The sequence below is a fragment of the Ambystoma mexicanum genome, chromosome 14, assembly GCF_040938575.1.
Source record: "Ambystoma mexicanum isolate Mex_15411 chromosome 14, UKY_AmexF1_1, whole genome shotgun sequence".
NCBI lineage: Eukaryota > Metazoa > Chordata > Amphibia > Caudata > Ambystomatidae > Ambystoma > Ambystoma mexicanum.
In genome coordinates, this window is record NC_090940.1 from 150,264,012 (window position 1) to 150,277,969 (window position 13,958).

The 13,958-nt window shown below is 44.6% G+C and overlaps 1 protein-coding gene across 6 annotated transcripts in view; it reads right to left on the reverse strand.

Moving 5' to 3' along the window:
- PTGR2 (prostaglandin reductase 2) overlaps nt 1-13,958 on the reverse strand; it is a 1,213,270-nt gene that overhangs the window by 661,965 nt on the left and 537,347 nt on the right. For all 6 annotated transcript variants that reach the window (XM_069638758.1, XM_069638763.1, XM_069638762.1 and 3 more), the window contains one exon: nt 6,217-6,387. In XM_069638758.1, coding sequence (XP_069494859.1) covers nt 6,217-6,387 — 171 coding nt within the window. The remainder of the gene's footprint in view (nt 1-6,216; nt 6,388-13,958) is intronic.

Below are 13,958 nucleotides of genomic sequence, written 5' to 3' on the forward strand. Positions count from 1 at the left end.
CGTAAATCTAGAGACATCTGGAACATTTTAAATTTGAATAACTCCCAAGAGTGAAGTCTGGCCAACGGCATCTCCATTGTAACTTGGGAAGACCATTTCAGGAAAGTTTGTGCTGGCACTTCGGCACGTGACATCATAAAGCCTACCCTGTCAGCTGAACCCTGGGACGTGTGCGAATCCAGCTACAGGCTCCTCACACTTATAAAACGGTTAAATAACTCTCGTGCTGCAGGACCTGACGGGTTAACGAATGTCATGATAAAAGAAAAAAAGGAGCTATGGGCCGACTTTATTGTGGATTTATTAGAGCAATATCCGTGTCAAGTCAAATACCTAGTTCATGGAGATCTGCGGTCATCGTGTCTATTTTCAAGAAGGGCAATAGGGATAATCCTGCCAAATATCGCCCTATTGCCCTCTTGGACATAATAGGCAAACTTTTTGCTACTTGTCTACAACAGAAAATTGCGGCATGGGCGGCAAACAAGAACTTACTAGATGTCCGCCAAACTGGCTTCACCAAAGATGTCGGTACGGAAGTCAATCTTCTAATAGTGAATCTGTTAAAGCTGGAAACTCTAAAGAACAAGAAGAAAATCTTCGTGGCATTCATAGATATGCGTCAAGCTTTTGACAGAATTAACCATACAAAATTGTGGAGCAAACTTACATCATGGGCCTGTCCTCCTGCCTTACTTGAGCCTCTTATGGCCCTACATGAAGATACATCAATATAAATCTGCACTGACAACAGCGGTCATTTGGCAAGGGAGGTGATAACAACACATGGAGTCAAACAAGGATGCCCACTGGCAGCTTTGATGTTTAAGCTATATATTATTGACTTGCCCGTCGCCTTCCGGACCATCCGCTGCTTTCCACCGAAATTGAACAATCAAACGATAAGCTGGGCATTACACGCCGACGACATTGTGCTATTCGATCAAACTGAGATTGGTCTACAACGTCTCCTGAATGCACTGGTCGTCTACCTACAAGCAAACGACCTTGAAATCAATGCTGCGAAATCAAAGATCGTGACATTTGGGACAACACAAAAAAAATCGTTGAAAAGTTTTCGCCCCTATGATACGATACCTTGGGATCCAAATCAACACATCCATAAGAGAACAAGATTGGATAGTTGATTTGAAGCATTGTATGGCATCTTTCACACTGCAAGGCAAACGTCTACATAACGAATATGGTAAATTCCTCTTGTCTACCATAATGACATTTTATCGGCAGAAAGTCATCCTGCTCTAACATATGGGGCGGAGGCGGGATTAAATATCGATAATCGGATGTGGGCAATCCTTGAAGGTCAGTTCTGGAAAGGAGTGTTGGCTCTATCATCCTATATTTCTATTGCAGCAATACGACAAGAATTAGGTCTGGACCTTCTAAATGGCTTGATTCAATGGAAATCTATTGCTCTTCTACGCAAAATGAACCTTATTAGTGTTGCACCTGCCTATGAAATACTAAAAGAATCGGCTGAAAATCCATATACTGGAATCTTAGGCATCTGGGCCATGAAAGTATGTAAGATGCTAACAATCACTGACATTTCTTGGGCAAATGTAAGAGACATGCCGCAAATCGCTAAAAAAAAGCTCAGACGATGGCACTGGATAACAAATACTGAAATACGCAACTCTATGCCTTCTTCACTTAATCTAGGCCTAACATGCAACAAACTAGATAAATTACCAAAATATCTAGAAAGATTTCCATCCATGCCTCATCGCAATAAATTTCTAAAATTGCACCTAAACATCTATAAAACAAAGGAGATGATGTGGTCGAGACATTTTAAAGAAGTATCAGACAATAAACGTAGGTTCTGCAAGATCGAACCGGAATCCCTAAAGCATTTAATCACTGCATGCAGTCATGTGTCCATCCAGCGTTCATTCTTTCTACAGCATCTTACATCAACACATCAAAACACTGAAGATTGGTGGCACACAGCTATAGCTGGAAACAATGCCAAACTGACCTGTGCTTTGGTGGACTTTTTGGAAAATATCTTAGAAGCGGATCCATCTCTATGAGAAAGTCTGTTCTGTAAAGAATCAAAAGAAATTGAACTGAAATTATATAGATCACCTTTGAGAAAGATGGCTAAGACATTGATGTATTTTTGTAATTAAAGTTGTGTAAACATCTAATTGTTACAATAAAATAAAAAAATAAAAAATGTTTACGAAGATAGATCTTCGGGGGGCTTATCATCTGGTGAGAAAGAAGGTGATGAATGGAAAACCGCCTTTCGTATTAAGTATGCATTATACGAATATCAAGTGATGCCTTTTGGCTTATGAAATGCCCCAGCTGCTTTTCAGAATTTTATGAACAATGTTTTACGCGAATTATTAGATATGTGTGCCATGGTGTACATTGATGACATTTTAATTCATTCAGCCTCCGCCCAGGAACACATAGCCCATGTTAGAGCAGTACTTACGAAGTTACGGCAACATCAGTTGTACATAAAATTGGAAAAATCTTCTTTTCACGTGACCTCAGTGGAATTTTTGGGATTCGTTTTGCCACCATTGGGAATTCAGATGGACAATAGAAAAGGAGAAGCAGTTTTAACTTGGCCGTTCCACCCGTCGGTGAAAGGAGTCTAAAGTTTCCTGGGACTTGCCAATTTTTATTGCTGCTTTGTTTCAAGCTTTTCTCAGTTAGTTCACCCAATAACTTCACTACTACGAAAGCATAAGACATTTGCTTGGACTGAGGAAGCAGAAGAGGCTTTCCAGACTTTAAAGAATACATTTACAAGTGCTCCAGTGTTAAGACATCCACAGCCAGACTTACCGTTTGTGGTAGAGACTGACGTTTCCAGTGCTGCCATGGGAGCAGTATTGTCACAAAAGCATATGGGAACCGGGCAATTAAACCCAGTGGCTATTTGGTCTAAAAAAGTCTCGGCAGCAGAGTTAAATTACACTATCAGAGATAAAGAATTACTCGCAATAAAAAATGGCTTGAAAGAATGGAGATATCATTTATTAGGGGCCCATCACACGATGACGGTTCTTACAGACCATAGTAACCTGCAATATTTATGCAATGCAAAAGCTCAGTCCTCACGACAACTCTGTTGGGCATTGTTTTTCGCAGAATATAATTTTGTCATAACCTACCATCCTGGAGTACGTAATGGCAAAGCGGATGCCTTGTCACGTATCGGGGAGAGTGAGGATGTTCTAGTTTTTCAGGATCCAGTGAGTGTTATTCCAGAAGAGAAGATGCTGGGAGTCACTGGATTTTCTGAAGAAGATCTGAAGTCAAACATTCGGCTTAATATGACCACTTCTGAGTTAGAGGCCTGGGAGTCAAAAGGATCTACGTTTTCAATCCAAGAGAGTCTACCATACTTCCAGGGTTGCCTTTATTTACCCACACAGGAATTACAATCACAGACAATCACAGGTCATAGCAGATTATCCTGGAACTGTGCTAGAAGGTCATCCCAGAATCCCGGCACCAGTCATCCAGATAAGGAAAGACATTCATGCTCTCCCTCCTCAGGTGGTTAATGCCAGCTATCACTCAATCAACATTCAAAGGTTTAGAACCTTAGTGTAAGACACCACCCAAGGAACACAGTATAAACGTAATGAGCCCCTGCCGCTTAGGGCAGAAGGCAGGTGTCAAGAGTCAACGAGAGAATTCCCGGGTGGGATATACCTCTATCCCCAAGCACCAGTCAGAGAGAAAATACAAGACTCCCTAACCAGTTCTTGGTGACTTAGGCGAGGACTGGAACTGCAGAAGTGTATCCCAGTAGCTAAAGAAAAACAAAAGGGATAAGGTTAACTTCACTATTAGCAAAGAGTATTAAGTGCCTGTGAGCTAGGTGAATAAACCTACCTAGTGGGAGCACCAGCTGTAGACAAAGAGGCGAGCCCTCCTGTGAAAGGAAGGGAGTGTTGTGGACAACAGTTTCTGGGTGAACTCAATTCCAGTGATCAGTAGTAAAAGGTAAATGTAGTAAAAGGTAAATGTTCACAGTCAATGTTCCCAGTGCAGAACAGTTCCACTGGCAATATTCAGGAGAAAAAAACACACAAAAGAAACAAGTTAAAAGTGGCCAAAACAGAAGGGCAATCCAAAGAAAACAAAGGTCAAACACCACAAATCGATAAGTCAAAGCACCAAGCCTTCTAAAGCCAAGAGTAATCTAGGAGGAAATTCAGTAGAACACAGCAAGGGGTAAAAAAACACAAGAAGCAGAGAAACAAGATAAAACGAGCCACACACCACTCGCAGGAACGTTGAGAAGCACCATCATGCAATTTGCCAAGGCTTTTGTAGTGCTTCCTGGTTGGGGTCACGTGAGGGAGTAGCACAACATCTTTGCGCTCAGGCATCGAGGAGGCGCCATGGCAACCTCTAAGCACGTAGGACATGCAGTGCTGGGAGGCGGAGAGAAATCCATTCGCTGCGGGCAGGCAGAGAAGGAGCCCCACGGCAACCTAGCACAGACCATGGGCGCCATGAGAAAGAGGGAGGGGAACCCCTGGCCCGGAGCGAGCGCAAGGGAGGAGCACGACCCTGGCACCGGGGAGCCAGTGAAGCCACGACAGCAGGATAAGGACGCTCATCTTTGAAGATGCCTAGAGACAGGAAAGCGAAGGAAGTAAGAGGGGCTGGCATGAGAATGGACAGGAGGAGATGGTGGTAATAGAAGAGATCATGGTGGAGGTGGCAAGAGCAGGTGTGGAAAAAGGATAGGCGGTGGTAAACAGGATACAGGTTTAGGTGCTAACATTAAGAAGGGGGCATGAACAGAGTGTGGTGGTGGTGGTATTAGAGACCAAGGAGGAGGTGGTAACATCCGAAGTGGAGAGTTTACATACAGAGGATCTGGTAGTAGAAGAAGAGATCAAGGCAGAGGTGGTAATATCAAGGGGCAAGAGTGGGGTGGTGGTAGTAAACGAGACCAAGGCAGTGGTGCTAACAAATGAAGGTGAGAGGTGGCAGGAATGGAAGAGGCTGAAGAGAATAGTGAAAATCTAGACGGGAACAGGTGGTGGGCTATCATAAGGACAGTTTCAGGAGGAGAAGAGGATATCATAAGCTCGATGTAGAAAGGAGGGGATGGAAGAGAGGGGCGAACAGGAGGTGATGAAACCCAGGAGTCAGCAGGAGGTGAGAACATCAGACGAAAAGAGTAATAGGAAGGTGTAGGAGAAAGTAAAGAAGATCAAAAACTGAAGGAGAGAGTGAGGAAGACAAGGGCACAGATACCAAGAATAGGTAGGTTTTAGTGGGCCAAGTCTACCCTATGCAAGACGAGATGGTAGGAAGAGGAACGAGACGAGCACAGGGAGGTTATGTTCTGATTAGAGGGGCGAAGGAGAAGAAATGCAGGGTACACTCAGTCTAGCCCAGGCACCCTTCTCTAGTCTCCCTGCTGCTCCCGATCACAGGCCCATCTACCATCTACATGCAGTACTTGTGCAAAGTCAATTGTTAGGTATCGGACCCTGGAAAACCCTCAACATTCAATAGTCAACAGATCAAGAGTGTTCGGTCCACCAGAAAGCCCACAATGCCAGAGCAGGGGATGTGAAGGAACTGCAGAGACTCGGACATTGGCATAAGGGGACCCTGAAGGCCCAACCATCGACACCAGTGGAGGAAGAAGACCATCCTGGTTACTATTAATACATATTGTGGAAAGATCCCAGTTTTGAATTTAAATTTGCATATACTTGTGCATAGTACTAAAAAAAATAGTTAACTGAAAATACTTGGTATTGGCGTCATCCTTCAAGCAGGTTTTCCTGTGGGAAAGTAAAAAGAGGTATTATTTGAAATACTGCCTCTTTTTACCATTTCTGCTATGATCCTAATGAACCATTATGTATTGTTTTCATTCAGCTGAGTAAAATCATGTCTAAATAAGTAGTAGCAATTGTACTCACTCTAATCATAAAGCTCTCTAGGTGCTCTATCATATATAGGACATTGAGAAACTTTTGTATGCAATTTGTGTAGAATCCATGGCATGAAATCAATTAATAATGCTGTGAATTACATTTATGCCTGGCTAGTACAGTTGAACTCTGATAACACATTCAGTATGTGTTTCTCTCTCTAAAAACAGGAACCCTGTCCTACAATAACATTGTTGCATCTCTCTGCATGTATAGATTGTACATATCTGTTTTGAATTTAAATATATAGTCTTACCTGACCAGCCAATGAGCCACATGCACCAGCAGCACCACTGACAACCATTGTCTGATTGGCCCCTGCAGTCACATGTCCCTTTTCTTTTACTCCAAGCAAAGCTGTCAGACCCGGCATACCAACTGCACCCAGGAAGTAAGACAAATGTCCGTCTACAAGGTGTGTATCAAGCTGAGAAAAAGCATACTTTTTTTAACACAAACTTTCCCAAAAATGCAAAAAGGCAAACAATGATTTTAGTTTAGTGTTTTCTATACTCAAGAGACCAATAGAGGCAAAGTATTTATTCATGCACTGTAAAGCATGCCAGCAGAACACATATCAATAGAAAGTTGAAGAATACTGCGAAGTCCTTTCAATCTGTATTGACATTCATCATTCTTTTAAATTTGTAGGAAAATGGCTAGTCTTTAAACGTAAGATCCATCCCAGACCAGGCCAAAATATCCATTAGACGCATTAGGCACTTGCCTAGCGGCACAGAAGGTTTAAGGCCCTTAAGGTCTTGGTGTTCACATTCCTTGGCATTTCTGCTCTTCAGTTCTTGTACATGCATGGTTGATTAAAAATCCCTAAAGGGACCTTCCACATTTGATGGGAATTGTGCTAGTCCTCAATTAAATGTTGACACTTTCAGGGCATATTTTTAAATTATCTGCTCCTATTGGCTCTAAGCAGAGCCTCGCATAGACATTGAAAAGAGTTGCAGCTCATTACAGATACTGGCCAGAAAAAGACAATGGGGGTCATTACGAGTTGGGCGGTAATACAGCAGTAATTCCACCTAGAGGAATTACTGTTATCGCAGTGGTCTCTGGTGGAATTACCGCCACATTAGAACTTGTCGGGAGCATGCACACACCATTGACAGTAACAGTAATTCTGTCTGCCTGTATCGGGCTCAATTACTGTTACTGCGTCAATGCCAGAACGGGAAGCACATCGGTGGCCATTTTGAAAAAGTCAATCCAATCTGATTCTGTCACTTCCCGTAGCCATCCATAGCAACAGGACACATGAATCCTGTCCCAGGACAGATCCATGGCTAAGGTGCCGGAACAGAGGCACAGAAAACCTAAATTCAGTGAGGGAGAGCTACAGGTCCTCACAATGAGGTAGTAGCCCATGCAGAAGAACTATATGCTAGCTGCCATAGCAAAACATCAGTCCAGCGTAGGTCAGCCATCTGGGCGTCCATCTGCCAGAAGGAGATAGCTGTGGGCACAGTACCCCGGGATGGGGAGGCCTGCAGAAAATGATGAAATGACCTCAAGATCAGGGTGCGCAGCCTCCTCTCACAACAGCAGCATCATTGGCCCTAGGATGCAGCAACGCAGAGCGCCTTTTCCTGACCATGTGGGAGGAGAAGGCCAGCTCCATCCTCCACATGGAGGGGATTGAGGGAGTCGGTGGAGCTGAGCCAGCAGCCAAGACCAATCTGGTGAGTGTGAATGTCCTCTGCCTTCCCCTGACCAAGTGCCAAAGTGGACCCACAGCCCAACTGCACAGAAAGGCCATCTTGGCAGCACAAGGAGCAAAGAGACCTGCCATTGGGGTGTACACCCTCAGCAGCCACAACACCCACCTTGCTGTGGTCATATACAATGACCTGCAAACAACCATACCCTTCAATCCACATGTGTGGGATGCCCCTCCACCATGTGGCATGTATGACTAGCAAGCCAACGTACAAGTATGCATATTGATTCACAGCATGTCATTTCTCACCCAACAGGGTTGCATCCGACTCAAGAGGAGGGAGGGAGGGTGAGGAGGGGCAGGGCCATCAACATCTCATGGGCAGGCCTCCAGGACTGCACCAATACCCACCACCCCTGCAAGGCCCAGCAATGGGAAGGGCAGGCGAATGGGACGGCAAGTGACACCAGGGACACCAAGAACCAGCCGCACCACACCTGCCAGTGCACCTATTGGCAGTGATGGGGGCACAGTCACAGGGACTGCACCCCTGGCACCTGTAACTGCCCCCAACAGCTAGCCAATGTGGACATGAATGGGGACCCAGCTGCTGGCAGGCGTGTGGGAGGCACTGTGCATCCAACCAACCAACAGACCCATGAAACACTTGTCAACTGAGCGAGACAGCCAGCATCATGGGCAGCATGACCAGGAGACAAAGGGTGACTCAGATAACAGGTTCTATGGGTCACTGTGTTTCAGCCCCAGTCATCTCCATAGCCCTCAACCCTTTTCCCATGCCACACAGGAAGATGCACTGATGAGGCTGGACGTGATGGAACAGTGCCAGGTGCAGCTGGAGACACTTGTCGACATGCAGGTCCTCCACCTCCAGGCCATCCGGGACTGTGTCCAGGGTGCCACACGCAGGATTGTGAGTGTCATCGACCTCGATCAAAGTCAGCCGGCTGCAACATCTGCCACCATAACTGTCTACTGACAGAGGGTGTGGGAATGAACAGAAGAAATCTCAGCCTTTACCAAGACCATGCAGGCCACCATGCAACACCTCCGGGAGCCTGAGTCAGAGCAGTCTAACTCAGTCACCCCCACAGAGGGCTAGTTGCCCAGCGCCTCAAGGCGCTGCTCGGTATGCATGCTCCCCCCAAAGGTGCTGGGGGACACCAGCAAGGTAAAGAGACTACGCAAGTGACTGGACATATGTAGATAGGCACAAGGGTGTGTTGGCGATGGTGTTGTGGAGATGGGGGGTGGGGTAGACGTGTGTTATGGGGAGGTGAAGTGAGCGTGTGTTGGGGATGGTGTTGTGGGGTGGGTGCGGGTGTGTTTGGGTGTCTGCACATTTTCACATTAAACATTCTTTCACCTGTAGCAATGACAGGACATTCCTTTTTGTGTACATGTGTTTAATGCTTAATGTAACAATATATACAGTGATGCATGGCATGTTGAAAGAAATGTGCTCAGAAAAAATTGCCCATGTGTTCCTGGCAAACCATTCGTCCAGCTCTGACCTCATTCCGGCTGCTAATCTGCCTCATCAGGGGGTGGCATGTCCACTTCAGGGGTAGAGGGACTTTCATCTCGAGGCGCATATTGTGCAGCATGGCACAGATAAGCATAATTTTGCCAACCTTTTCAGGCCTACACACCATGCAACGGAAACGGGCCTTCAAAAGGCCAAAGGTCTGCTCAATACAGAGCTTGGTCCTGCTGTGTGCGTCATTGTAGGCCACCTCCACGGGAGTTGTGGGTATCCAGAGACACCTGCAAGCACAAAGGTCAGTGGTGTCAGTCACAGTGCATTGTGGATGTTTTTCCATTTACTACAGCATGGTAATGGACATTCTGTCCATGCATTCTGAGTTTCCTTGCACCACATGTTTTGCTATCACAGTATGTGCAGGTGGAATCCATCATTATCTGCATTGTTGTGTTTCCCCATGCACTCAGCTCACTTCCAGTAGTTGCCATTTGTAGTGTCTGTGATTGTAATGTCAAGATGCCATGGTGCCTGTTTTAGGCCTGTATGTTGCTCTCATGCATGTGTCCTGATGGTTGGCTAGTTGTACCTCAGCGGGCTTCTGTTGGTTGCATCCATTACATGATGGCATCATGTACCCGAGTACTTGGCTGAACAACTGCCAGTGTTACTTTTCTTTGGTGCTGTGTAGCACTTTGTGGTATAATTAGGTTTGTATCCTAATTATATAATAATATTTTTTTTTATATAATTATAATATAATAATTATTATAGTGGTGGGCACGGAGTAATACTGCGACACATGGCACAGGAGGGTTTCCAGCACCTGTCCAAGCATGATTGAAAATGTTGACTGCGACATGGCCACGGAGTGCTGAAAGGTGCCAGTTCCCAGGAATTGCAGGACAGACACTAGATTTAGCAATGGGGGGGGGGACAGCTGTTCTGATGTTAATCCTGCTTTCAATGTCCCCCAGATTATGGTGAGCAGATCACCTATGGTCTCCCTGTTCAGCCGGTACAGGGTTACCAGCTGAATGTCTGTGACGGTCTGACCCTGTTATGGGTGCTCGACTTCCACACCGTCTCCTCCTCCTCCTCCTCTTCCTCTCTGAACCCTGCACTGATTTTCCTGCCTCTCTAGGTTAATGCCCAGTATTAGTGCCATATCCCAACTTGTGATACAAGGGTAACCCAGCTTTTGTGCTATCGGCGGTAATAGCATTGACGGTAATTCTGCCTATGGTATTACCGCCGATGGTATTACCACTGACTCATAATTCGGCGTAACGGTAAATGTGGCAGTAATTCCTTGAGCGCCACTTTTACTGTATACCACCCAACTCGTAATGACCCTGCATGACAGAAAAATGTGGGAAACTCAGTCTTAAATGAAGCCACAGGTCTAGAGTGCTATTGAAGCACAGCTAAAGTTTAAGGAATAAGAGATGTTCGTATTATTCCTTCATTGGTATCCTGCATCCCTAGTTGCGACTATAGTTCCGCAAGCTTGCCAACAATAAAATAATAAAGCCAGATAATTGTGTTTTGATATGTTGTACTGTAACATGTTCTGAATCCACATCACATCATACAGGACATCAGGGACATTTTAATTCAGTTCAGGCTCTTAGTCAATGGGCCTCATTACGAGTGTGCCGGTCCGCTAACAACCCTGCTGGTAAGCCTACCGGCACCATTGGTACCGGATCGGCATACTCTGAGTTCTGCGGGCAGGTGCCGTCCCGGCGGCCAGGTCAGACATTACGGGCGGGACAGCACCCGCCCGCAGACTTTGATGGAAGCACCGGCACTGTTGCACACGGTATCTTGAAAAGGTGCTAGCCTCACAGACTGCGCTCAGTCATGCATATGCCACAACAGTGTGGTATTATTTAATAAGGTTTTTGAGTTTGGAGAATGAATAAGTAAATATGAGAGACACCTGGTAAGTGTTTAGAAAGTAGGGTTCCTGTATTTTAGATCCAACAAAAGACAAAAGTATTATTTCCATACATTGTAGTCTCAAAAAAAAAAAAGAGAAAAGAAAAGGTCGTGCTTTGACAACCAATTAATCATACATGATAGGAGCTTGTCACACTTGATTATTTGCACATAAATTACATATACATTTAGAAAAGGAACTTGGTCACGCCAACACGTGTTTCAACCATACTAGGCCGTCTTCAGGGCATAAAGTTACTAATAATTAGTGCAATAACATAATTTTCCGTTATCGGCCGATGCTTCAGTCACTGCCCGACGGCATCAAACAACCGTCGCAGTATTGCAATTTAGCCGAATACGGCATGAACACATAACGGAAAATTATGTTGGAGAACTGCAATTACTTGCAACTAAAATATTTACCTTTCAGACTCTCTCTGCAAACTAGGATTGCCCACAGATTATGGTTATTGCACTAATTATTAGTAACTTCACGCCCTGAAGACGGCCTAGTAAGGTTGAAACATGTGTTGGCGTGACCAAGTTCCTTTTCTAAATGTATATCTAATTTATGTGCAAATAATCAAGTGTGACAAAGCTCCTATCATGTATGATTAATTGGTTGTCAAAGCACGACTTTTTCTTTTCTCTTTTTTTTTGAGACTACAATGTATGGAAATAATACTTTTGTCTTTTGTTGGATTTAAAATACAGGAACACTACTTTCTAAACACTTACCAGGTGTCTCTCATATTTACTTATTCATTCTCCAAACTCAGAAACCTTATTAAATAATACCACACTGTTGTGGCATATGCATGACTGAGCGCAGTCTGTGAGGCTAGCACCTTTTCAAGATTCAGTTTTTACACAGGTGACAGTGGAAAATCACCAGTCTAACCACACGGCTGTAGCCGTCCCTATACTGCTAAAATCAACGTAAGCTTTTGTTATCTTAGTGGTGCGCACCCACAAACCTTTTGGGGCCACGTTTTCCACAAAATCCACTATACTGTTGCACAAGGTGCCAGTGCTTCCGTCCTCACCATTCCCACTGAGTCCTATGAGACTCGAATGGGAATGTGGAGTTACTTTTTCTGGCGCATGGCTTCCGTTACCGCCGGGGCTGTAATGCCCCGGTAATTCCCCAAAGCCAGGTGCTGGAAAAAAACACAACTCTGGTGGCAGCCGTGCTGTTTTTGCCGGCACGGCTACCGACGGGGTCGTAATGAGGCCCAATTTATCTTGTCATGCTGAAACTTGTAGGCCCATACTTATAAATAGAATAAAATCATACTAACTTCAAATCCCAGCATGCCGATGGCTGCACAATAGGATTGGAATAACGTGATCTCAAAAATACGGAGTCAGATTTCAACTTATTATATCAAAGTGATAACACAGATGAATTGTCATACAATCTAGAAAGGGCTCAGATTGTGATGCTGGTAAGTGGAAACGTTATACACTTGAGAATCAGCATCCCAACTGAATTGGGTAGAGGGCAGATTAAGTGCCCACTAGCCACACAAACCCACGTTGCTACTTTGCTAATCCTCATTTTCTCAGGTAGGGGTAAATGGGGAGCAGATTATGTTTGGTGCAAGATTAGACTTCTCGAGTTTTTCTATGGTATCAGTGCTGGCCATTGCCTGCCCAGATCTCAGACCCGTGAAACCTCTTTGCATCCTTTAAGTCTTTCAGTGCTTTTCACCTGCTTAAACATTGCTGAGACGGGATTCAAATCCACTGCGTTAAGACCAGGGTTGAGAAACTTAACCACAACACCACTTGAATCTCTGGTCAGGATGCCTGTGAAATTGCTTGTTAGGATAGTACTCTGCAGAAAATATTTAACTAGTCCTTTTAGGTTTAAAAGGTGTGCACCGTTTAAACTTTGCTTGCAACATTTGTATTTGTTTTTGGGCGGTTGAGAAATATTCCAGCCCCCCTCATCTTTGCTGCTGGGACCCCCTTGTAAATAATGTCCATTTCGCTGACACAAAGCCTGCTTTTGCCTGTTTGCGGCCGGTTGCAGCGTTCAGCAGGAGATCCTGCCCGATAAACATTAGATTTAGCAATAATACAGGTATATAATTAAGTGTGTCTTTTAGGTATTTCACATTGTGTACATACAGATTTCTGGAGGACCTAGGTATAATGATTGTCTTCACGAATAGCGAATTAAAGGAGGTGGATGTGAATAGAGGGCATCTTTCTTTGCGCACACTAGATCAAATTAGGAAATCGGGGATTAAAAGAAGGGAGACCTTTGGGAAATCTCTACCTGCCCATTCTAAAGGAAAGGAGAGACCGTGAAAGGCAACTTTGCTGAACGTTAGGTCAGCAGTAAAGAATGCCATGGAGATACATGATTTTATTGTATTTCATGTTGTGGATTGTATTTTCCTAACTGAAACCTCGTTTAATCATACGTCACAAGCTATGTATCATTTACTAGTCCCTCGAGGCTATTCTATACAGACTATAAATAGGACATTAAAGAGGGGCGGCGGGGTGGCGGTTATTATCATTGTCCCATTTGCAAGCGTTAGATTGGGATGATTCTACTCAGATTGGGCATGCATGTATTTGGTGTTCCCCAACAAGAACTATTAAAATTCTGTTTGGGTATCGACCACCAGGACCAGCAAAAACATTTCTGGGAAAATCGGATCAGTTCCTTTTAGATATTGGGAGCAAACACAAGGAACTACTCTGCCTGGGTGATTTTAATATCTGGGTTGAGGATGTGGCTTCCCCTGAGGCTAAGGAATTACTAGAGATCCTGGAGGCCCACGAGATAAAATCTTTGGTAACTTAATCCTCTCATAGTCATGGTCACTGCCTTGATGTATTGTTATACAGAGGG